At 44.6% G+C, this 27,288-nt stretch overlaps 1 protein-coding gene across 1 annotated transcript; it reads right to left on the minus strand.

The window, feature by feature from the left end:
- Nucleotides 1–7,546: 7,546 nt before the first annotated feature.
- UTS2B (urotensin 2B) lies at nucleotides 7,547–26,409 on the minus strand. Its single transcript, XM_075569467.1, has 5 exons — nucleotides 26,284–26,409; nucleotides 19,876–19,977; nucleotides 19,143–19,180; nucleotides 9,299–9,392; nucleotides 7,547–7,779 (listed from the first exon to the last, which is right to left on the minus strand). Exons 1-5 carry the CDS (start codon nucleotides 26,381–26,383, stop codon nucleotides 7,754–7,756), a joined length of 360 nt encoding a protein of 119 aa, XP_075425582.1. The 5' UTR covers nucleotides 26,384–26,409; the 3' UTR covers nucleotides 7,547–7,753.
- Nucleotides 26,410–27,288: the final 879 nt, after the last annotated feature.

Raw genomic sequence — 27,288 nt, forward strand, 5'->3', positions numbered from 1 at the left:
TGTGTCGGTGAGACCCCGGGATGGATGGATGGGTGTGTCGGTGAGACCCCAGGATGGATGGATGGGTGTGTCGGTGAGACCCCGGGATGGATGGGTGTGTCGGTGAGACCCCGGGATGGATGGGTGGGTGTGTCGGTGAGACCCCGGGATGGATGGATGGGTGTTTCGGTGAGACCCCGGGATGGATGGATGGGTGTGTCGGTGAGACCCCGGGATTGATGGATGGGTGTGTCGGTGAGACCCCGGGATGGATGGGTGTGTCGGTGAGACCCCGGGATGGATGGATGGGTGTGTCGGTGAGACCCCGGGATGGATGGATGGGTGTGTCGGTGAGACCCCGGGATGGATGGGTGTGTCGGTGAGACCCCGGGATGGATGGGTGTGTCGGTGAGACCCCGGGATGGATGGGTGTGTCGGTGAGACCCCAGGATGGATGGATGGGTGTGTCGGTGAGACCCCGGGATGGATGGGTGTGTCGGTGAGACCCCGGGATGGATGGGTGTGTCGGTGAGACCCCGGGATGGATGGGATGGATGGGTGTGTCTGTGAGACCCCGGGATGGATGGATGGGTGTGTCGGTGAGACCCCGGGATGGATGGATGGGTGTGTCGGTGAGACCCCGGGATGGATGGATGGGTGTGTCGGTGAGACCCCGGGATGGATGGATAGGTGTGTCGGTGAGACCCCGGGATGGATGGATGGGTGTGTCGGTGAGACCCCGGGATGGATGGGTGTGTCGGTGAGACCCCGGGATGGATGGATGGGTGTGTCGGTGAGACCCCGGGATGGATGGGATGGATGGGTGTGTCGGTGAGACCCCGGGATGGATGTATGGGTGTGTCGGTGAGACCCCGGGATGGATGGATGGGTGTGTCGGTGAGACCCCGGGATGGATGGGTGTGTCGGTGAGACCCCGGGATGGATGGGTGGGTGTGTCGGTGAGACCCCGGGATGGATGGATGGGTGGGTGTGTCGGTGAGACCCCGGGATGGATGGATGGGTGTGTCGGTGAGACCCCGGGATGGATGGGTGGGTGTGTCGGTGAGACCCCGGGATGGATGGATGGGTGTGTCGGTGAGACCCCGGGATGGATGGGTGTGTCGGTGAGACCCCGGGATGGATGGATGGGTGTGTCGGTGAGACCCCGGGATGGATGGATGGGTGTGTCGGTGAGACCCCGGGATGGATGGGTGTGTCGGTGAGACCCCGGGATGGATGGGTGTGTCGGTGAGACCCCGGGATGGATGGGTGTGTCGGTGACACCCCGGGATGGATGGGTGGGTGTGTCGGTGAGACCCCGGGATGGATGGATGGGTGTGTCGGTGAGACCCCGGGATGGATGGATGGGTGTGTCGGTGAGACCCCGGGATGGATGGGTGGGTGTGTCAGTGAGACCCACGGGATGGATGGGTGGGTGTGTCGGTGAGACCCCGGGATGGATGGGTGTGTCGGTGAGACCCCGGGATGGATGGGTGGGTGTGTCAGTGAGACCCCGGGATGGATGGGTGGGTGTATCGGTGAGACCCCGGGATGGATGGGTGGGTGTATACTGCACTACGTGGCAATTTCATTTATACTTTTTAAGATGAGCAACAGTACAAACAGTGTTTTTTCACCATGATGATGATGTCGGAGATACAAAGCAGCATTTCTTTTTTGGGTGGAACCGAGTTAGGAATAAATAGTATTCATGAAAATGAACTTGCTGCACTTTCAATAACACTGAGTATATCTATATTCTGTACCCCAGCCTTCCAGCACAGCCCACTGACCAACTTACAGGCTCTTGCATTGTCTGCCATTCTGGTTCTGGGAGATGACCCTAGACATTTGGAATTGTAACCATGCTAATTATTACTTTAAATGGAATAATTATCAACTTTAGGATAATTCCCAAAAAGGAAATGCTGTTTCAGAGGGCATTCTCCGGCCTCACATCGGCATTTATCCAAAACACCGAGTTACCATTAAATGTTCCCTGAGCATTAAGCCTCTTTATTCTGCTATTGAATATGTCCCCATAGGGAAGCACTCTCAGCATTGAATGGCTGACTATTTGGGGATTTTAAGATTTAATTTATGTCAATTATAATATGGTCAAATATCAATGTTTCAATTTTCATCCTTGGGATTTAAATAGGAAAAAAGAAGTGTTTTTTTAATACAACATTAGGGTTTTAGGGGCACTCTACAATTATCTTAATAGTACGTGTGAGTTGTATACTGGTATACTCTCATTTATTCATGCTTTGTATGTATCTCTTTATCTGACAGCTGTGAGCTGACTGATCTATATTACCCCAAAAAACATGACACACATGGCGTGCCCCCATTAAAGCGGTAACCCCCCTCAGATATGTACCATTTTATATACCACTGGGTCGTGGTCCAATAGGAAGCCACGATACCACGCAAGAAGGACAGTGAGACAACGTGCAACACGTGTAAAAACGTGAATAATGACACCAACATATCCAGGTTCTGCATCATCAGGCAGCCTGGCATCTGTTGCTAGTGGTTTTTTTTAGGTGAGAAATGTATTTTTTCACACAATCCATTCTTTATACGCCGCCCGCGGTGCAATGGGATTTAATCCTAAAAGTGTCTAAATTGACAATGTTTGTTCTTAGGACAAACCATGCAAAACTCTAGCCTGGGAAGACACTGTGTATCTGAAGGTTGTTATTATTGTAACAGGAACCCCAGAAGGACCACGCTATGCATGTATGTGCGGAGTGGCTGGACCACACATTCTGTGTAATACATTCTGTGCTTATAAAGAGAATACAATATGTCTCATGTACGACTTACAAAGAGTGATTGTTAACGCTGGGAGAGTGCAGTTGTTTCTTTGAAGTAAATTTCATGTTTTAGGATTTCTTTGTCAAAAATCTAATCAGTCCATGTTGTTAGTTACGGAATCTTTGTAATTAAATACATTCTATCCTGTTATCTAGTATGTGTAATATAGGACTTTGTGTGAGATAGATAAGGTTATCTCACTGCAGTTCTACATTAACTGCTTTTCAAATCAATGACAGATAATATGGGATTGAGGTGAGATAACCCATATCGCATGAGTGAGCCCCGCATATAATACATGAAATCAGTACAGTATACATAGAGTTAAAGCAGCAATTAGGATTACCCTATGTTATGATTCTTCTTCTAGTTTATTTCTAATAACTGTAACCGTGGGGTCTCCCTGAGTTCCTGTGTAACCTGCGCCCCGTTTCCACTAACACACATTGTATTAGATGGGCAACTAATGGGCGTTTCTATCAAGCAATAAGCGGTGCCGTTCTGGGGCAAAAAACGGCAAAATGTGTATGAAAGAAAAAATTCCAATTTAAGCCAAGAGGATTTTGTTATTGTCCCTGAATTGGTCCGCAGGTGCCTTGATACATATGGCCCAATGTCTTTAAGGTTTGAATTTGAATTATCTCTGGAACCAGGTGACTGGAAAGTTTTATAACGTATATAATCATACCATGAGAGACCCCAGTCCACATTGTGGGTGTGTCTGTATATATATATATATACACATACACATACAGTACATACACACACATGGGGTGTTGCACTGTACATTGAAAGCGCCACTAGAAATGTGCAAATATTTTGACTAAGTTCACAAACTTCGCGAAATTTACATGTTTTTTCAAACTTCAAAACTTCAAAATCCAACTTAAAAAAAAGTCTGTAAGCCGTTCACCCACAGCCTGAAATATGGGGTTTGCCTTCTCTCTTCCTCCCTTCTCTCTTCCTCCCTTCTCTCTTCCTCCCCTCTCTCTTCCTCCCCTCATTCTTCCTCCCCTCTTTCTTCCTCCCCTCTCTCTTCCTCCCCTCTCTCTTCCTCCCCTCTCTCTTTCTCCCTTCTCTATTCCTCCCCTCTCTCTTCCTCCCTTCTCACTTCCTCCCCTCTCTCTTCCTCCCCTCTCTCTTCCTCCCCTCTCTCTTCCTCCCTTTTCTCTTCCTCCCTTTTCTCTTCCTCCCTTTTCACTTCCTCCCTTCTCTCTTCCTACCCTTTCTCTTTCTCCGTTCTCTATTCCTCGACTCTCTCTTTCTAGCCTCTCTTCCTCCCATCTTTCTTCCTCCCCTCTCTCTTCCTCCCCTCTCTCTTCCTCCCCTCTCTCTTTCTCCCTTCTCTATTCCTCCCCTCTCTCTTCCTCCCTTCTCACTTCCTCCCCTCTCTCTTCCTCCCCTCTCTCTTCCTCCCGTCTCTCTTCCTCCCCTCTCTCTTCCTCCCTTTTCTCTTCCTCCCTTTTCTCTTCCTCCCTTTTCACTTCCTCCCTTCTCTCTTCCTACCCTTTCTCTTTCTCCGTTCTCTATTCCTCGACTCTCTCTTTCTCCCCTCTCTTCCTCCCATCTTTCTTCCTCCCCTCTCTCTTCCTCCCTTCTCTCTTCCTCCCCTCTCTCTTCATCCCTTCTCTCTTCCTCCCCTCTCTCTTCATCCCTTCTCTCTTCCTCCCTTCTCACGTCCTCCCCTCTCTCTTCCTCCCCTCTCTCTTCCTCCCCTCTCTCTTCATACCTTCTCTCTTCCTCCCTTCTCACTTCCTCTCCTCTCTCTTCCTCCCTTCTCACGTCCTCCCCTCTCTCTTCCTCCCCTCTCTCTTCATACCTTCTCTCTTCCTCCCTTCTCACTTCCTCCCCTCTCTTTTCCTCCCCTCTCTCTTCCTCCCCTCTCTCTTCCTCCCTTTTCTCTTCCTCCCTTCTCTCTTCCTCCCCTCTCTCTTTCTCCGTTCTCTATTCCTCGACTCTCTCTTTCTCCCCTCTCTTCCTCCCATCTCTCTTCCTCCCCTCTCTCTTCCTCTCTTCCTCCCCTCTTCCTCTCTTCCTTCCCTCTCTCTTCCTCCACTCTCTCTTCCTCCCCTCACTCTTCCTCCCCGCTCTCTCTTCCTCCCGCTCTCTCTTCCTCTTATCTCCTGCAAAACCCATCCAGGGTAGTGATTTTTTGCTTAGACACGTAATTTTTGCCCAAACTATTCGGCAAATTTTCCAACTCTTGTTAAAGTTCGAGTGAACAAGCGAAGCGGATTTGGCCCGGTCTGCACATGTCTAGGCTGCATTCATATGATTATCGCCTGTCATTGCTGATGCTTTTTTACCTTACTGCTGATTTACATGTATCCATTCTTCATCGCTTTTAGAAGGTGTTTAACTACTTATTCCCCCTCAGGAATGAAACATATTGGAGATGTTCCAGTTACCGATATATCGTGACTCCCGTTCTTACAGAATGCTCGACTGTAGATATATTTTTAGTTTTAACCACTACATTTTGGTATAGGTGTTAGAGTGAAATAAAACAGTATTTAGTGTAGAGATAATAGCTTGTTCTTAATGCAGCAAGTTTCTTTAACCCTTGGCTGCCGGGTTGGGGTTGGCTCATTGCAGTGCAATGTGGAGCAGCAAACGGTTAATGAATGAAACATTCCAGAGTCTTTAGCACAATTTACTCTCTGTTGCTCATTGGATGTGACGAGGTTGAAGGGGTGTTCCCTTTAAGAAGGATTTTTAAGTGAAGGAATGAATTGTTTTGCCAATAAATTTTCATGAGAAATAAAAAAAAGAGTGGTGAATATTGTCAGAGCACTTTGTTTTCTTGTCTTTCTCAATTATTTTATGCCAAGGACGGCACATTTAAGCAAAATTGTCATGTCCACATCAGTTTGCACCTTGGGGAGAGTCAGTAGGAGGAGTTGGGGAGAGTTACATGGGGCACAGATTATAATGAGATGTATCACATTCTGCGTCTCTGTCCCAGCTTGCACCTTGGGGGGAGTCAGTAGGAGGAGTTGGGGGGAGTTACATGGTGCACAGATTATGAGATGTATCACATTCTGCGTCTCTGCCCCAGCTTGCACCTTGGGGGGAGTCAGTAGGAGGAGTTGGGGGGAGTTACATGGTGCACAGATTATGAGATGTATCACATTCTGCGTCTCTGCCCCAGCTTGCACCTTGGGGGGAGTCAGTAGGAGGAGTTGGGGGGAGTTACATGGTGCACAGATTATAATGAGATGTATCACATTCTGCGTCTCTGCCCCAGCTTGCACCTTGGGGAGAGTCAGTAGGAGGAGATGGGTGGAGTTACATGGGGCACCGATTATAATGAGATGTATAATAATTAATAAATAACAATAATAATAATAATTACATTCTGCGTCTCTGCCCCAGCTTGCACCTTGGGGAGAGTCAGTAGGAGGAATTGGGGAGAGTTACATGGGGCACAGATTATAATGAGATGTATCACATTCTGCGTCTCTGCCCCACACATTTTGCCTTTTAATTGGCCAATAAAATCCTGCATGAGATGTCAGAAACCATTCTTGGATTTGCCGCCGCTGTACAGCAGAACACGGAGTGATGCGTGCAAACACTTTTTTTTGCATTGCTGCTGAGACCCTTTATTTACTTGAACAAATTTACAGTTTCCTAAAATGACTTTTACTATTTGTTCCCAACCAGAACCATTCGCTTCACCTTTTCCCAAGTCTGCACAGTAAAGTATATTTTATACTTAGAATATGTTTTATTATTGGGATATTCTCCCTTCTACTTTCATGAATTTCAGAATTCAATTTACCAAATTGACTTGTGAAACTAAAATGTGAGTGGTTATGACGGAGAGATTAATATCCTTACGAAAGCAAAAATCTTAAAAACGTCCCTCCGAAAATATATAGCGTCTGTTTCTCTTTGGGTAATTTTACGTCAAGTTGCAGTCCCAACGCTGAATAACACAACTTATTTTTGAAAATCGTATTAATGGATATTTTCAGATGTCCCAATAAATAATGATTTCCCACAATATTTCTCATATAGAAAACTGTAGGAGGATTTCACAGCAAGTATTTTAACAAGATAAAAAAAGCAATTCAATTTAAAAAATGTTCTGGGCCAAGCTAAGTAGCTGTGTATCTATAATAAAGAAACTTTTCATGGGTTTAGTCATTAATTAGCAGGGTCTTTTTTAGAGGCGAGTGGATTTTTTGGGCGGATCTGTATCTGCAGGGGATTGGTCGGTTCCTTTGGTCCACGGATTTCAGCGGATCAATCACATAAAGGACGATACGCGCTTTACGGATTTTTAAATTATTACCAATACTCTCCGTGGATTACGTGACCTGTTCATAAAAAGCCACCAACGGATTGTATCCAATTGCGGATTTTTACGAATCTGCGAAGATTAAAAACGACCAAATCCATCCACAAATCCGTGACGTGGATTTTGGGGGGAAGATACGAGAAACGGATAATCTCGACTCATTTTGCCGTGACAACAAACACACACATCATTGTAAAAAGGGAAACAATCTCAACCTACGCATAGGTTTATATAACTTTTATTCAACTAGTGCATAAAACTGAACCATTACTAGCTTCCTTCTAACAATGAGTATAATACATAGCGTGATATATACAGTCTAAAAATAAAAAGAACTATACCCAGAAGTCATTGCAGCGGACTGGTGAACACTCCATTCTGCAGTTTAGCATAGTAATTAGTAATTCATTAAGCCCATAACTGCTAATTAGGCACGCAGTATATATAGCAGTGAAAGGGTCAATAGCACAATGTGTCCTGTGTCACTTTCTACCGAGATATATTACACCAGAATTACAATAAATCAATTACAAACAGTGCTTAAAAAAATGCCGTTTCAGTGTTTCTCGTTGCTGCTGTTAATATGCCGGAGTTACATTATGTCTTGGGATAAATCTTCTCTTCTGTGCTGGGGAATCCTAATCTTCAGACACAGTATTTCCAAAAGCAAGCTGTGATAAGACACAAAAAGGACCTGTTATATGGGCAAGGAGTCAGCAATTAGCAACCTGTAGCCGCTCAGTGATTTCCGGGCGCGCTGCCATGGTTCTATGATGGTAATTAGTATTATATAAATATATATTGTACATATCTTATATCTATTTTAGAATGCTTGTCTGTGTGTCTCATGCACTCACAAACTATAAAACCTAGAACAGCCAAGCTTGGAGGGATCACTTTATCATAATAAGGCGACTGTGGGGGTTTGGATCCTCTCGGACACTCCAAAGGGAGAAGGGGGAGGGGGGTGCTGGTAGGAATCACAACTACTGTATATTTTGGAAAGCTGTCTGTCTGCTCGCTGTGCAGGATTTAAACGCATTTTGCATGATGGTTCCTGAGATCAAAGAGCAGGTTTTTGTCTGTTTAGATATATTTGGATAAATTCTATTTTTAATTCTATGAGTTATCGTAATTTCTCTAAGCAAGTCAGCCACTGAGTCTTGTACCTGGCAGGCTATATATCTGGCACGTGACATCATACTGTGACATCATAATGAGAGTCAGATCGCTATGAAGTTTACACAGAAAGCAGACAATGAAAGAAAGAGAGGAACGTGGGAACGCCGGAGAAGGGGAAAGAAGCGGAAAGAATTGGGGAATCATAAGGAATTAAAGGAAAGTGATGGGCGGGGGGAGTGTGCGTTATTCATATATATATATATATATATATATATATATATATATATATATATATATATATATATATATATATATATATATGTATGTGTGTATGTGTGTATGTATGTATTTATGTATGTATGTATGTATGGGTATGTATGTATGTATGTATGTATGTATATATGTATGTATATATATATATATATATATATATATATATATGTATGTATGTATGTATGTATGTATGTGTATGTATGTATGTATATATGTATGTATGTATGTATGTGTATGTATATATGTATGTGTATGTATGTATGTATGTATGTATGTATGCATGCATGCATGTATGTATGTATGTATGTATGTATGTATGTATGTATGTATGTAAGATTCCTTTATCACAACTAGAGATCGGTGAGAAATTTGCCAATATTTGCGTTTGTGACAAACATTGCCATTTTCGTGAAAATGTCAAATGTGGGGGAAGTTTCAGTGGTCACATCACCCTCAAAAAGGTCATGTGACTTTAGGTAGCATTTTGTAACATTTCGCAAAATATCACCATTTTCGAAATTGCAGAAAAAATTGGCAAAATGTTTTTTATCAAAGAGAATAATACGTATGAAATGCTGAAATCTACCAACATTTTCAGGGGGGGGGGAATGTGAACCGAACGTGGCGAGATTGGCAACATAGTATATAGTGTAGGGGCCTGGACTGTGCACGTTCAGACTGGTGCTGAAGTTACACATCAATGGGTAAGCGGGGAGTAGGGTGCGCATAATGTGGCAGGATTTAGTCATCATTTCAATAACATTACTATTTCCATTTATGCACGGACATGGACACCTCGTTTGCTGGGATGTGAGGACGACAGACCGTCCCCAGCATACGTGACACCTGAAGTCTTCCCCTCCAAAAACTGCTCCTTGAGTTTTTCCAGCTGTGTTAAAGAAACATTGGTTCATTACTCAGACAACATTGCCAGGGAATAGGTTTAGCGATTACATGTATGTTTCACATCCGTAACATACTCAGTCATCTGTATCGTAATATTTCTGTTCTGAATTTGTGCTAATTAGTAAATCCCTGTTAATGACCAGTTGGAAGGGAACTAATCATTTTAATCTTTTCAGTGCACTTTGCACATCATATTGTTAGTTGCATGGAATATACACATTAAACACATACTTTTCTTGTCATCGTAATACAGAAGCCACTTACAATTCTCGCTACTACTGTATAAACATGTCTATATTCATTTTGCTACATGTCCATAGCCATATACACTAATTATAAGTATCTGTACATCCATGTGTACATGAATACTCCTGCACAAACCATACTGGTGTATTGGTTAAACAGCTCTATGAGCTATTACCAATGAACTCCGCAAAATAATGGTGAATTCTGTTATTATATATATATATTTTTTGATTATATATATATATATATATATATATATATATATATATATATATATATATATATATGACATACACAAAAATGAATACCGCATCAAACAACCAAAAGATAAATGCAATGTCTAAACCTATTTTTAACAGAAAATAACTGAAAATAGCAGAAATAATATCTGCTAGGCGGTGCTAAAGGAATGAAATAGATATGTAAACACAGAAAAAGAAACCTCTAAAAAGCACTGAGACAAATGATGCAGAAAATAATAATAGTAATTTATTAAATCAAAATAAGATGGAAAACAGAAAACAGCTGACTGAAACCCTGCCTAACTAAACAAAATAAATTAGCATGGGACAATAAAAAAAATATAAATAACCCCAAGAAAAATAAGCTATCATAAAAAACAAAACATATAATGAACAAAACCTCAGAAAATGAAACCACTATGGGGACAAAGTACCCATAGTGATCCACAACCGGACGGTCGTATAATGGAGATAATGAACAGAAAACCAATAGAAGAAAATAAATGTAAACCTCTAAAGGAAATAAGTAAACAGAGAGTGGTTAAATATACCAGGCATACTATGCTAGTGTATGGGGCACTGTAATAAAGAAACCTATGGGCATGAAACTATAAATATAGTACATGACAGCAGACATAAAAGGGGCTTCAGTGACCCAAAAATCCCAATGGTAACACATACAGGAGAGAGACCCATATACTAAAAAACAGTATAATAACTGCAAGATGGCAATAGTATAGGAAAGTAATATACTCAACTCCTGTGTGACTGGGATGACAAGGAAGTCCTGGATAAGCGTAACCACAATCACAAAAAAAAAAAAAAAAAAAGTGGCCTAGAAGAAGCCTTAGTGGGCGAAACGCGTTGGTGGTACCTTCATGCTGCTGGCCCTGCCTGCTGGCTCTTTATCTGGACATTTTATTTGCTGGGACTACCCTTTGATGTAGCTGTCATTTTGTGATTGTGGTTACGCATATCCAGGACTTCCTTGTCATCCCAGTCACACAGGAGTTGAGTATATTACTTTCATATACTATTGCCATCTTGCAGTTATTATACTGTTTTTTAGTATATGGGTCTCTCTCCTGTATATGTTACCATTGGGATTTTGTGTTTGGGTCACTGAAGCCCCTTTTATGTCTGCTGTCATGTTGTCATGGAACAAGAACCACATTTCTGTTTCACCCCCCGCCCCCCTTTCCTTTGCAGCTTCTGCTTGTCAGGTTCTCATTCCAGCTGCATGTATTTTGCTCTGTGCACTCACACAGTGCCTGTGTGTTAGACACAGTGTTGCGATCCCTGTCTCTGCCTTATGCCAGTGAGTTGCTACAGCAACCTCAGCCTTTCTATCAGAATGGGTTAGTCTGCCCTCTCCCCCTCTGCCTTGCTGACAGACGGTCTGTCCCCAGGCTATCTTGCTACCCAGAATACACTGGCACTTCCTTTTCACCCTGGACTCTGAGTGAGTAGCCGCCTATTTGCCCCAGCAAGGCCTTTTTGTTTCACACTGTCTCATCATTGATACACTGCACTTCAAACAGAGAAGCCCTCTCTATCTACATTACATCTACAAGCACCCATCTCCCTGTGATTTTCCCTCAATAAAATTAAGAAAGAGAAAAGGACTTGTTTGTGCTTTGGAAGAGGTGAGACATGAGTTAAGCTTACTGGAACTAATCATACACCATTCGTGACCCTGGATTCAGGAAAGTAAAACAAAGACCGTGTGTTGGGGAATCACACAGGAGCTACTACTCATAGACTTTATACTATACAGAATAGTCTCTGCACCCCAGGACAAGCAAGCAGCTTTACACTGCCAGACAGGGCAGCAAACTTATACAGCAAACTGCACACAGCCTGCAGCCTTACAAACTGCAGCAGCCTTACAAGCAAGCAGATTTACTGTACACTGGTCACAGCCAGCAAACAACCCTGCACACAAGGCAGCAGCTTTGCAGACAGACAGTGCATCTTACACAAAACCTGATTGCCTATCTCTGTCTGAGTTCACCCTCTGCACAGCTCCATAGTGAGGGATTACCATCTCACTTTACCCTGTGCACGTCCCCATGGCTAGCGCCACCAAGGTCCACGCCACCGGACACCCGCCAGGACACGGTTCAGAGCCACCGGACACCTGTGAGTACAGCTACCCCTACGCTGAACGCTGCAGGACACCGCTCGGCATCATCTGAGACAGTCGCCCATCGCTGACACAGGTAAAAGACCGCACGCCACACGCACTGGCTAAAGGCCTACACACACCTACAGCATGGCAGAACTCAGATCCTCACCAGACATCACGTAAGAGAGTGACCACTCAGACACAGAGACCGCTGCGCCACTGCAACAGGCGCAGGCAGACGCAAGGCCTAAACGGACAGTCACACTGACACAAAAGGCCCGCAAAAAATATGAGACTGACACTGAAGCGCACCGCGCTAAACTAGAGTTGGCCTGGGAAACAACCACACTTGGGATACGCAATGTCGCTGGCGCTGGCAATTATGTACAACAGCTCGAGCAGGCAATAACTCAATTAAAGATAGATCATGCACGCTACCAAGAACTGTCCGAGGCATACATCACTTACTTGGCCAGGGCTAACACTGGCGAAAGCCTGCAAGAAAGGGACTTACAGCATAACATTGACTTCACACGTGACAGCCGCGTGCAAACCTCTATCACGGAAGCCGAGAGTAAGAGGAAAGACCTTTTGCTGGAAACCGCATCACAGCGCTCCAGCGCATCCAGGCACTCATCAAGGTCAGCAAGATCCGCGCAATCTCATGCGTCAAGCGCAAACGCCACCAAGGCGCGAGCCACCGCAGAGGCCGCACGTGCCAGGGCCGCATACGCTCAGAAAGAGGCAGTCATGAAACTAGAAAGGGCCCGCTTAGAAGAGTAGGAGCAGACAGCCACTGCCACTGCGGCTGCAGCCACTGCCACCGCGGCACGCATCGCCGCTGCAGCCACTGCCACCGCCGCTGCCACCGCCGCTGCAGCCACTGCACGGAAAAAGACAGAGGTGGACGTTAACCTAGAGGCCCTAAATCAAGAAAAGGAAGCCGCCGCCACCATAGCCCAAGCTGAAGTCCTAGAAGCAGCCGCGAGACAGGACGGTGGGGAGCAACCGTACAGACGGATAGCCTCAGAGGATCCAGCCCAACGCACTGAAGACTACGTAAGGAGCCTCTACGTAAGGAGCCATCTCAACACGGAGGGAGTGACTCCACAGACACCGAAGACTTGCTAGGTCCACGAGGAGAAGATGCTGTTCCTTCAATGGTACATGCTGCCTGGGACAGCTACAGCCGCAACAGTGATCCACACGCCAGCAAGCACACAGATGCACCACAACAGGCTCGCAATCCAGGTACACCCACACGGGAGAACACAGCCCATCACACTGACCAGCAGTCAGCACGCGTCCACGCCAAAGAAGAGGCGACTGCACAGACCCTCCCAGCAACTACCTCAGAACGTGACCAGCACGCCGATGCCTCAGGCCTGACAGACATTGCCAAGTACTTGATCCGGCGTGACCTGGTGCAGACAGGACTCATCAACTTTGACGACCGTCCTGAGAACTACCGGACGTGGAAGTTCACGTTCAAGGACGCAATCAACAGCCTGGGCTTCTCAGCAAGGGAAGAGCTCAGCCTGCTATTCAAATGGCTGGGAAACGAATCCAGGGGGCACACGAAGAGGCTTTGGACGGCAAACGCGAACCACCCCCAAGTAGGTCTTGACCTAGTGTGGGAAAGGCTAGAAGAGTGCTACGGTAGCCCGAAGCAGTCAAGGATTCGCTCTTCAAAAGAGTCGACAGCTTTCCCAAGATCACAACTAGAGACTACTCGAAGTTACGAGAGCTCGGGGACCTGCTGCAAGAGCTGGAGTTTGCAAGGAAAGACCATTCCTTAACAGGTCTCAACGTCTTGGACTCAGCTCGTGGAGTGAGACCCATCTTGGAGAAGCTACCCTACAACCTCCAAGAAAGATGGATTTCACAAGGCTCCAAATACAAAAGGGAGAAGCAAGTCGCCTTCCCCCCATTCTCATTCTTCTTGAGCTTCATCCGCGAAGCGGCAAGGACAAGGAACGATCCCAGTTTCATCTTGGGTGCGCAAACCACACACAGTGCAAGCGGCCTGAGGAATGAGAGACCAGTGGCGAGATACGGTAACACTCAAACACCCATCTCGGTCCACAGGATGGACGTGTCCCCCACGACCCAAACTACTCCCGATCAGTCAGTCGCCGGAGACGAGGAACCAAGGGACCCAAACAGGGAATGTCCCATACACAAGAAGCCACACCCAGTTAACAAGTGCTTTGGGTTCAGGATGAAGTCCCTAGAGGAACGCAAGAGGTTACTTGGAGAATTCAGAGTTTGCTTCAGGTGCTGCGGTTCCACGACTCACCTAGCCAGAGACTGTAAAGAAGAAATCAAATGTACAGTGTGCAAAAGTGACAAGCACGTAACATCTTTACATCCAGAGGCGCTGACACTCCACCAACTCAACAACCCATCCTCCGTAGCGGAGCATGGCGGTGAGGAAGGAGAGCCAACATCCGTCACGTCTCAGCGCACTGAGGTTTGCGGAAAAGAAAGTGACAAAATGTCCTGCTCCAAAATATGCCTTGTCGCAGTGCACCCCCAGGGACAACCAGAGAAGGCTATTCGGATGTATGCAATCCTCGACGACCAAAGCAACAGATCATTGGCGAAGACGGAGTTCTTCAACTTATTCAACTTACAAGACAATGCCTCACCCTACACCCTCAGAACCTGTGCAGGGTCAACTGAGTCAACAGGGAGAAGAGCAAGCGGTTACGTGATACATTCAGTGGATAACAGAGTGAAGATAGCTCTCCCCCCACTCATCGAGTGCAACCACATGGCCACAAACAGGGACGAGATTCCCACACCAGACGTGGCACGCCATCACCCGCACCTCAGAGGAATAGCCAACTACATCCTGTCGGTAGAAAAGGCGCCAAGATCTTGCTGCTGCTCGGTAGGGACATCATGAGGGTACATAAAGTCCGTAAACAGCATAACGGACCCCACAACGCACCATACGCCCAAAGACTTGACCTAGGATGGGTGATAGTGGGCAACGCGTGCACTGACAAAGAGCATGGACAGACTATGTTGACGCCCGCAGAACTGTGATAACAGAATGTGGACACACATCCCTCTCTGAACCATGTCTTGGCCATCTCTGTCACGGTTGTGCTCGCCACAAACCTGGGTCGGACCGTGTGGCTGAGGTGGGGTTGCAAAAGCACCGACCTTAGACCGCGCAGGCTGATCCGGATTGCGCAGTTCGTAGTCGTATGTAGCAGGGTCGGGACTGGAGAAGGCAGCATCGTCAGTGGACAAGCCATGGTCAGGACTGGAGAGATCAGGACAAACGTTATTCAAGCAGGAGTTCGGCAACACGTAATCAGAAGTTCCCCACTTCAGCTTAGGAGCGTGAGCGCTGGCGTGGGTTCTGCGCGTGCGGCGACCATGGCCCATGGTACTGGTCTCAGGAAGGGATAGGCAGACAGGAGTGGGCACACCGCCAGACAGCACTGATAAACCAGTGCTTCAGCGCAAGAGTCCAGAGCGGGCCTGTGCAAGGAGAGAGAGAGCTACAGACCTCAGGACTCATAGACCGGCCTCTTCTAGGGAAGGACAGCAGGCCTCAGGAAACTGGAAGCTGAAGTACGCACTGGAGAATCCTCCGCTTCAGCACAGGAACCCGGACACGGCCTCTGCAGTGGAGAATTAGCGGCAGGCCCCAGGAACCAGTAGATAGGCTCTGCTATAGAAGGATAGCAGACCTCAAGAAACAGGGAGCTGAAGTCAACACTGAAGAGACCTCCACTTCAGCACAGGAGACAGGAACAGGCCGCTGCATGCGACTAGCAGCCGGCCTCAGGAAACAGGGATCTGAAGTTAACATGAAGAGTACTCCGCTTCAGCACAGGAGACAGAAACAGGCCGCTGCATGAGACTAGCAGCCGGCCTCAGGAAACAGGGATCTGAAGTTAACATGAAGAGTACTCCGCTTCAGCACAGGAGACAGGAACAGACCTCTGCATGAACTAGGGAAAAGAACTAGAGAGATTAGCACACAACAGGGCCAAGCCTTAGGGCTTGTGGCAGAACACTTGTGACATCCAGGAAGGACTATGCTCAGCATGGAGCATTGTGGGAAGGCTGTCTTTAAAGGTCAGTGAACCAATAGCAATTGGGGCGTGTGACAGCATTGCCTCAATGAGTGAACCCAGGGTGGAGCTGCAGTGAATATCAGGAGCAGTTCTCCAGGACTGCACAAGTTTGTAAGGCAAGGCAAACAGTAAACTGAGGTGTGGATTCCTTACAATCTCCAAGTGACAGGAGGGCCAAGTGAAGAGAAGAGACAAGGTCATACCCCTGAGATCGACAAGAACATCCTCACATCAGGGGGATGTGACAATGGCCTGGGATGCTTAGTGGTTCAGACAACCAAGGATGATGAGTCGACTCCACTGAAGGAAGAAAGTAACCTCCCAAAGGTGACCGACAAAGGGATCGTCCAAAAGACAATAAACAATCGGAGGATCCTCCCGCGAGCAATGGCATGGCTAAGATGTACAGTTGTTCCTCTCCACAGAGTATCAAGCGATAAAGCAGCCAGCTGTCACGGCTGGCATAGCTGCAAAGGATGGCGCCCTGCAGGTGAAGCCACAGTGTCAAAAAGACTGTCCTCTCACACGTCAAAAAAGAGACAGTCGCAGAGACATTTCACAAAGGGATTTACAAGGACAAAAGAGACTGTTTTTCGTCATGTCCAGGGAGAGAACAACCTCCTGACGGCAGTCAACAAAGAGACACAAAGGTGTCTTACCCAAATACGTGGAGACGTTCTCTTGCAAGAGGAATGCACCAATGACTTAGGGTGCACAGCGTTCCAGACCACAAGGGATGACGACAAGCAAACACCATCGATGGGAGATAGAGGATTTCCAATGTTAACGGTCAAGGAGCTCGTCAAAGACGGACCGGGCAGTTGGGTGAACCCGCTACCATTCCGTTCACCAAGAAGGCGCCTCCCGAACAATGGAGAACATGCCATCTCTAGGTTCACTTCGCACCTCTGCGACCTACAAAGGGAACCGGAGACCAAAAACAACTTTGTGGCCTTCATCCAGAAGATATTCCTTACCGGCCACGCAAAGCCAGCACCTCTAATATAGAAAGGTGAAGAATGCTGGTACCTCCAGTCTTCTGGGGTCTACCACCCTCAGGAACCCGATCAAATCCGTGTAGTGTTCAGCCCCAGTGCTCAGCTCCTGGGAGTCTCCCCGAATGACGCCCTCTTTACTGGACTAGATTCGACAACTGGTCTTCCAGGAGTGTCGATCTGCTTCCGCAAGGAGCCAAAGGCCATCTCCTTCTGCCAAACGCCAGGTGTCAGAGTGACAGGCTGCCACAACTGGCATACCTACAAGGGGATGCACTCTGTAGGTAAAACCACAGAGACAAAAGGACTGTTCTTCCATAAGTTTAAACAGAAACAGTGCCAGAGACTTTCACAGAGAGACATTGTGGTGAACCCAGCTAACCTGGACCGGTTCATCCACCCAACATCCTTTACTAAAAGACTTTGCCAAGGGATTTCAACGCCAGTGGTACCGGCCGGTATCCCCTCGTTATGTGGACATGGACTTTGCATTATTATGTTATGTTTGTTTGCATTGCACATATGTTCCACACATTCAAGTTATATAGTGGTATCTCCAGATACCAGACAGGGAGTGTCATGGAACAAGAACCACATTTCTGTTTCACCCCCCGCCCCCTTTCCTTTGCAGTTTCTGCTTGTCAGGTTCTCATTCCAGCTGCATGTATTTTGCTCGGTGCACTCACAGTGCTTGTGTGTTAGACACAGTGTTGCGAACCCTGTCTCTGCATTATGCCAGTGAGTTGCTACAGCAACCTCAGCCTTTCTGTCAGAATGGGTTAGTCTGCCCTCTCCCCCTCTGCCTTGCTGACAGACGGTCTGTCCCCAGGCTATCTTGCTACCCAGAATACACTGGCACTTCCTTTTCACCCTGGACTCTGAGTGAGTAGCTGCCTAATTGCCCCAGCAAGGCCTTTTTGTTTTACACTGTCTCATCATTGATACACTGCACTTCAAACAGATAAGCACTCTCTATCTACATTACATCTACAAGCACCTATCTCCCTGTGATTTTCCCTCAATAAAATTAAGAAAGAGAAAAGGACTTGTTTGTGCTTTGGAAGAGGTGAGACATGAGTTAAGCTTACTGGAACTAATCATACACCATTCGTGACCCTGGTTTCAGGAAACATGTACTATATTTATAGTTTCATGCCCATAGGTTTCTTTATTGCAGTGCCCCATACACTAGCATAGTATGCCTGGTATATTTAACCACTCTCTGTTTACTTATTTCCTTTAGAGGTTTACATTTATTTTCTTCTATTGGTTTTCTGTTCATTATCTCCATTATACGACCGTCCGGTTGTGGATCACTATGGGTACTTTGTCCCCATAGTGGTTTCATTTTCTGAGGTTTTGTTCATTATATGTTTTGTTTTTTATGATAGCTTATTTTTCTTGGGGTTATTTATATTTTTTTTATTGTCCCATGCTAATTTATTTTGTTTAGTTAGGCAGGGTTTCAGTCAGCTGTTTTCTGTTTTCCATCTTATTTTGATTTAATAAATTACTATTATTATTTTCTGCATCATTTGTCTCAGTGCTTTTTAGAGGTTTCTTTTTCTGTGTTTACATATATATATATATATATATATATATATATATATATATATATATATATACACACAAACACACACGAGATTTATGAAAGCGGCACAATTTGTTTTCCGTTACCACTGGAGGGGAGGAGAAAAAGCCAGGTTACAAACATTTACACATGCTTAGTGAAAAGAAACACGTATTTTTACTAAATTCACACAGTTTTTTCCTTTTTTTAAATAGTTATTAAATCTACTCAGCACCGACATACCTAAAAATGTTCATAATTCATTAAAAAAAAAAATAATCTATCAAATTAACATTAAACACAAGCTCTTTTAGACAGACACACACACACACACACACACACACACACACACACACATTGTATTATTGTACTATATTGTACTTGTGGGACAGTTGATTTTATGAATATACAAAAAGGAACTCAGCTGCGATGGAAGCTGTTATATTTATTACCTGTTCCAGTTGCTCCAGTTTGTTTTCAAGCTCTAGTTCTGTGAATAAGAAGTAACAATTGACACTAATTTATGTTAGAAGTGTGTTACCCGCGTCTCACCATATGGCGTCATGTGCTGACATATAACTGGAATGAAAGGCATGCAGTTTCAGCGCGGGTGGAGGAGCTGTAATGCAGATCATGACTGTGATGTGCTACAGATAAACACATGAATTTACCATAACAGCGTGAACGTTACCCCAAGCTGCTGCCCAACGCTCACAGGACTGACCTTTCAAATAAAACGTCAATTTCCAAACCAAGATCATTCCCATCTACCAAGCAAGACATGCGTTCCTAAAATGTGCTGTTCCACTAAACTGGAAATACTCCCACTTAGCAAACTACATTTCTGTCACTCCCAGGACACGGACCAGCAGCCCAACTAATATCCGTATAAATATAATCAATCCTAGAATAAAAAGAATAATCTTTCACATTAGTACTCAGGCACCTCCAGCCGTCTCATACAGAGTTTGTATGATATTCTCGAAGGACTTGGACATACGTTTGTCTGGTTTAGTGCTACTTTGAGACAGATTGCTGGTTTTGTCCAGAAATGGACATTTTTGGAAAATCCTATGAATTTCACCGCTATAGCATGAAAATGATATGATCTGTGTGAAGCATACAGGGTCTTATTCATTCCTTCAGTGGCAGCAGTATTTCTGTTACCTACTGAGGTCTTCTTACCAAAGTTTGATGGTCTTCTCAGCGGCAGGTTGTTATTGAGGAGCAATGTTAGCAGCATGTCCTGGTGACTGAGGTCCTCTTTCTTTGGGATCAGCTCATTATCTACAAAAGTTTCAATATATTTGAGAAAATATTGCAAAAGAATTCAATAGAATATGGGAATACAACACAGGAAAACCTCAGTGAAGAGAGAAGGACAGTGCGTCTTGTAGTATCACCCACAATTTATACATACAAAAAGGATTTAATATAAAGTTTATCCCTAGGGACAGCTGGGTCCCGATCAATAAACACCAAAGAGGGTCCAAAGGTGAAGTTTATCACCGAAAGAGCTTCACTGTATTCAACACTGAAATGATCCCAGTGAAGATGCAGTTATATGAGGATAAGACTGTGACGAGACAAGTGAGAGAATGTTCTTAAGTGTGCAAATCTATATGTAAATAAGTCTTATCAATAGGTCACTTGAGATATCGATCTCAATTTTTTTCCCACTTATTTACCGTGAGTGATTGACCAGTGAAGCTGTTGTGATGAACGGGTTTTCTATGGTTTCAGAATTCCAGAACAATTTAAAATGTATTATGTGTTTGTAAAACCCCAGGCACCAGACCGGATCCTACTGTATGTACATAAAAATACTATTGCACAAGTAAAGCTTAGTTTTTTTTTTTTTTAAATATACAGTAATAATAGTGTTTCCAAGAAAAGCTCGTGTTTGAGCCGTAATGTTGAGACAATACACATCATATTTTTGCCTTGGAGTGCCTGTTCTTGCCCTTGTTTTTGTATTTATCCCTTTTTGGACGGTATGCACTCTCTTCTACCTTTTATTGCTTTAGTGATTTCGGGGACACACATTACATTAATACAAAAAAAGGACAGCGCAGCCTCCATAGCGTGATATAGTACAATCATCTTTAATAAAAATCAAAAATAGATTACGGCCACTCACAAGAGTAAAATAGAACAAGCACGCCAAGGTGAGCATGCCAAAGTGAGCTGGCCAAGGTGAGCTGGCCAAGGTGAGCATGCCAAAGTGAGCTGGCCAAGGTGAGCATGCCAAGGTGAGCATGCCAAGGTGAGCTGGCCAAGGTGAGCATGCCAAGGTGAGCTGGCCACGGTGAGCATGCCAAGGTGAGCTGGCCACGGTGAGCATGCCAAGGTGAGCATGCCAAAGTGAGCTGGCCAAGGTGAGCTGGCCAAGGTGAGCTGGCCAAGGTGAGCATGCCAAGGTGAGCTGGCCACGGTGAGCATGCCAAGGTGAGCATGCCAAAGTGAGCTGGCCAAGGTGAGCTGGCCAAGGTGAGCATGCCAAGGTGAGCATGCCAAGGTGAGCATGCCAAGGTGAGCATGCCAAGGTGAGCTGGCCAAGGTGAGCATGCCAAGGTGAGCTGGCCAAGGTGAGCATGCCAAGGTGAGCTGGCCAAGGTGAGCATGCCAAGGTGAGCTGGCCAAGGTGAGCTGGCCAAGGTGAGCATGCCAAGGTGAGCTGGCCAAGGTGAGCATGCCAAGGTGAGCTGGCCAAGGTGAGCATGCCAAGGTGAGCTGGCCAAGGTGAGCATGCCATGGTGAGCTGGCCAAGGTGAGCATGCCAAGGTGAGCTGGCCAAGGTGAGCTGGCCAAGTTGAGCATGCCAAGGTGAGCATGCCAAGGTGAGCATGCCAAGGTGAGCATGCCAAGGTGAGCTGGCCAAGGTGAGCATGCCAAGGTGAGCTGGCCACGGTGAGCATGCCAAGGTGAGCATGCCAAAGTGAGCTGGCCAAGGTGAGCATGCCAAGGTGAGCTGGCCAAGGTGAGCATGCCAAGGTGAGCTGGCAAAGGTGAGCTGGCCAAGGTGAGCATGCCAAGGTGAGCTGGCCAAGGTGAGCATGCCAAGGTGAGCTGGCCAAGGTGAGCTGGCCAAGGTGAGCATGCCAAGGTGAGCTGGCCAAGGTGAGCATGCCAAGGTGAGCTGGCCAAAGTGAGCATGCCAAGGTGAGCTGGCAAGGAGAGCTGGCCAAAGTGAGCTGGCCAAGGTGAGCCGGCCAAGGTGAGCATGCCAAGTTGAGCTGCCCAAAGTGAGCTGGCCAAAGTGCGCTGGCCAAGGTGAGTGGCAAAGTGAGTCTGCCAAGGTGAGCTGGCCAAGGTGAGCATGCCAAGGTGAGCATGCCAAGGTGAGCTGGCCAAGGTGAGCATGCCAAGGTGAGCATGCGAAGGTGAGCTGGCCAAGGGGAGCATGCCAAGGGGAGCTGGCCAAGGTGATAGATAATTTTCTTTAATCAACAATTATACAATTTTTCAACTTATCCAACAAATTGTTCCATATACTATATAAGGCATACTAAGCAAAATTCAACAAATGTAAAACTTACAAGGAATTTTTTCATCAACATCTGAATATGAAATATAACAACCACAATTCATATTGTTTTATTCTTTGGATATCGATAGTCCAATATAACATTTATTTGAAATTCTTTACATTAAGATCTACGGAATATCCAAACAGAACATCAGCTGCAACTATAACTATTAGGTTCCCCTATAAGCTTTATTAAGGTCAGGGCCCACCAATGTGTTATTACTGATTTAGTGCTAAATATGATTGAATTTGTATTTTAATAAATGTAAATTGTACGAAATACATGGATATATGCTTTGTTCTCAGGAGACGCGGTGACCACTATATACTTAAATCTATTGACGGTAATTAGTCAATCTAAGTTTATGTGCCAAGGAATTTCTTCTATTGCACTTATTCCAGGGAGTAAAGAGACTCCTTTTTACCTAGGCTGCTAAACTTTCATATTGTTCACACAAGATACACATGTACATTGATAGTTGTATTTTTGCTATAAATTTACATTATTTATCACATTGTATTTCCCAATTAATATTCACTGATTCTAGTTATCACGAAATAGCACTTTTAATGTTATCTATTTATAAAACCAGGACTGATCCCCTCACAATATACAGTACCTCCCACTTTACAAAGGTAGTGAGATAATAACCATTTGTCATATTAGAATCAACTGAACTCTAAAAACAATATCTTTCAAAACAGTAAAAATGTGTCCCAGAAAACCCACAGATTACAGGAACCACTGAAACTATGTGACAATGTTTAGCTTGGTGTGGGATACAGATTTAATCAAAAGAAACGTTTTAACAAAATGAATACATAATATAATATATACTGTATATATATATACATATGTATATATATATATATACACACATACATACATACATACATACACACATATATATACATATATACATTCACACATACATACATACATACATAGGAGTGAGTACAGACACTGACTGGCACTGAGTTTGAAGCAGGGAAACCTGGTTCAATTCCCGGTGTCGGCTCCTTGTGACCTTGGGCAAGTCACTTTATCTCCCTGTGCCGCAGGCACCAAAAACATAAATTGTAAGCTCCACGGGTCAATATTATTATTATATACATATATACATATAAAAGAGAACAGAACTGCAGCACTCACAAATAGAAAAAAGGGGATTTAATCCAAAATCCTCAGGCAGTCAGACAAAGCACCAGAGTGACGCACGTTTAAGACCTGCTGGTCCTTTCTCAAGCTCTGCAGAGCATCGCTCTGGTGCTTTGTCTGACTGCCTGATGATTTTGGATTAAATCCCCTTTTTTCTATTTGTGAGTGCTGCAGTTCTGTTCTCGTTTATATCTATCCTTGGACAGGTTGGTTTTCCCCGTTCGTCTGCAAGCACCTGGACTGTTAAGTATACTTTAACTTATATTCATATTCTTGTGTGCACCCAGCATCTATTTTGTTGACATATATATATATACATACATACACACACAGATACATACACACACACACACACACACACACACACACACACACACTTCAACCAGAACCGAGGCCCAGAGAGGAAGACCGAGCACATCCAGGTAAGTGGTAAACCAAAAAATGCACTTGCTAATATACAACAATTTATTGATAATAGGTACTACTGTATCTCTAACCTTTACTACACAATATATATTGGGAACAAAGAATTATAGACAGCGCCTGTGATAGCATACACCTAAATTGCTGTGACACTGAAACTGATCTACCAAAATATAACACACCCAGCACAGATGCCTGTAAACAAACAATACAAATATATTAAATGGAATAGACTACGAAGGTGGATATAATAAAAAATATGATGACACAAAAAAATGTAAAAATATGTGCAATAGATAAAAATAACATATGTAAAAAATGACAAAAAATATAAAAAAATTGTCTAAGTATTAGAAAAAGAGGAAAAGCGCCCGATCCATGTGTAAAATCCAATAATAAAGGTTTAATGACACGAACAAAGACAAATGCACACTCACACTTTGCCAGTAAAATAAGAGTGTTGTATGGGACAAGCCCATGCGCCAGCATGTAACAGACTGTGGTAAGTTCTTTCCGTCCCGCTGTGTGAACAGTAAAGCTTCACTGCTGCTGGCTGCCGGAGAGACGCTGAGACGGTGACACCGGCAGCAGTGAAGCCTTACTGTTCACACAGCGGGACGGAACGAACTTACCACAGTCTGTTACATGCTGGCGCATGGGCTTGTCCCATACAACGCTCTTATTTTACTGGCAAAGTGTGAGTGTGCATTTGTCTTTGTTCGTGTCATTAAACCTTTATTATTGGATTTTACACATGGATCGGGCGCTTTTCCTCTTTTTCTTTTACACAATATATATATATATATATATATATATATATATATATATATATATATATACACACACACATCCATGCATATTTATGTATCCACACCTATACACATATGCAATCTGTACCATTGGATATTAGATCAATTATCATAATACATACATTTTAATCGAGAGAGAGAGAGAGAGAGAGATCGGCGATCCGAGAAGGGGGCCGCCATCTTGGATCCTCAGTCGCTCATGCCCAAAATGGCCATTTGCGCCCGGCGCACATGCGCAGACCGTAGTTTGCGTGCGCATACTGTAGTTTGCGCGTGCAGACCATGCCGATTTGCGCATGCAAAATAACTGAAAATCGCCGGATCCGCTTTCCGGCGATTTTCCCTATACGGTGGGCCCCTGGAACGGAACCCGCCGTATACCCGGGGCCCTATAACACCCCCGAGAATATTGCTAAAAATGTCCCAGGCTACTCTCCTCTATGCCCCAAAGGCTGTGGTGAAGTGGCCGCCCTATTACACACGTGGTGGTCCTGCCCCAAGGTGTCTGACCTTTGGAGACAGGTGAAATCCTGGATCCAGCAGATCTTGGGTGCAGAGATTCCCATGGATCCTTGGTTGTTCCTTCTTAACAAACCAATCCAGGAACACACGAGGGCTATATACAAGCTAATTACCCATATTACCACGGCGACAAGATGCGCCATCGCAAGGCTATGGGAGCAGGACAAACTTCCACCAGTTCAGTCTCTTAGAAACAAGCTGCGGTTTATATGTATGATGGAAAAACTGACGAGCTTCATAACGATTCTTACCGACATTTCCAGACAGTCTGGCTTCCCTGGATAGCTCATGCAGGTAGCCCATATATAGAGTATATATCTCTGAGTCTATAACCCCCGAGACCAACTAGCCTCACTCCCAGTCTGTGTTTACACCGTCGCCCACCTACAGAACATCTCTTGTGTCCCATCTGTATGTATTTAAGGCCCTCAGACCGGCTCTTTACCCCAGTAGCTCCCACACGATACTCATACCCAGCACTCCACCTTTAAACTGTATAAAGCAATAAGAATTGTTGATTCACCACAAAGCTGTCCCGTCCCCCTCCCCCCCTAACTCCCCCATTTCTTTATGTACCCTCTCCCCCCTAATACTCACTCTTGAATGTTTTATTTTCTGTATATCTCTGCTTGAAAACCCAATAAACATTTTGTTTAAAAAAAAAAAAAAAACAGGAACCAGTACATATTTTATTTCCAGGTGAGATTGGCGTTTCAATCTTATTGAGACATTTATCACTGTAACCATTGCTTAGGAGTGCAGGTATTCTCTTTATATATATATATATATATATATTTATTTTTTCCAAGGGTAGGCACACCAATTAATAGTAAAAATGTATTTGTTCGACGTGTTGGTTCCCATTGGAAGCTCTCCCAATCTGGACCGGTATATAGAACAAATACATTTCTACAATTAATTGGAGTGTCCGCCCTCTGCGTATATTCCTACATATCTATGTGTATATTGCAAGAGCACCCAGCCTGTATCATGTGAATTGGAGTGCCCCAGCTATTTACAACTCCATACTATCTATATATATATATATATATATATATATATATATATATAGATATATATACATATACACACACACACACACACACACATATACACATTTACACAGAAACACACACATGTTGTAAACTTACCTTGCAACAAATAAGGTTTCGCGTGCGCAGACTGCATGGAGATCATGAAAAGAAAGGTTAGGGTCCCAAGGCACAAATAGATGGAAGAGGTTTTGTTCATGTTGTTGCTTCCAGCAGCTGATAGAAGAGTACTGAGTGCTGAGGATTTAAATGTGCATCTCCTGTGGCTGAGCTCACTTTTAAATGGTTGCAAGTGTACGAGTTGTGTCATCTTCCAAAATGTCCCAATGAAAATAATTCATCCTGTCAACGTTATTCACTTCTTGGAAAACAGACAGATGAACTGAGTATATTCCTGACGTCAAAGCTAGGTCAATCTATCTCGAATATTACCAATAAAAAGAGAGCCGGAATACTCATGCTAAATACAAAGACGAGATCGGTGGCTGAATCTTGCTAATTTATTGTTGCATTTTCGTGCTCTCATTTTAATTAAGCTGAGATCTTTGCAATGAATGCCAAAATGTAGCCTCAATAATCACTAATTGAATTGATTTTAGGATCACGATTTTTAAAAGGACTTCCATAGTTCGTGGCTTTCTGGGATGGGATTAGTTTGGAGAAGAGGATAATAAAATGGGTAAAGGACTTAAAGACTGAAAACAAGTATGAAATTCATCAAAGAGACATAACAGGTCTTCAGAGGTGTCATGAGAGGTTGTAATACATTGTGCTTCTTTAGAGTACACAAGGCAGAAATTGACCTGTGGTTTGATTAATTTTAGATGAATGGATGTCCTCGGCTGCTGATGACTTCAGGCGAGTGGTCTTCCCTTTGATTTGGTACAGCTATCTGTCAATGTCACCTTTCCAATTTTCTCTGCCAATCTTTGTAATCTAAAGGACGATGACACAACCTTTGGTCTGAACTCAAAGAGCAAGAAATAGAGCAAGTGTTACAGACGTTTTGTACATCCATTGTATTCTGTCTTGCATGGCAGTATGAGCGGGGAAGAGTCATCAAAGTTTTACCAAAAGATGCAATCTAACGTGATTTTACCCTTC

Source organism: Ascaphus truei, chromosome 14 (genome assembly GCF_040206685.1).
Source record: "Ascaphus truei isolate aAscTru1 chromosome 14, aAscTru1.hap1, whole genome shotgun sequence".
NCBI lineage: Eukaryota > Metazoa > Chordata > Amphibia > Anura > Ascaphidae > Ascaphus > Ascaphus truei.

Bases quoted from the DNA above. Each gene is read 5' to 3' on its own strand.
- UTS2B (XM_075569467.1), bottom strand. From the start codon at position 26,383: ATGAACAAAACCTCTTCCATCTATTTGTGCCTTGGGACCCTAACCTTT. The intron at 9,393-19,142 runs GTAATAAATATA...TCTTTAACACAG, and splicing joins AACTGGAGCAACTGGAACAG to CTGGAAAAACTCAAGGAGCA. The intron at 7,780-9,298 runs GTGTCCATGTCC...GTCTTATCACAG, and splicing joins CTCACATCCCAGCAAACGAG to CTTGCTTTTGGAAATACTGT.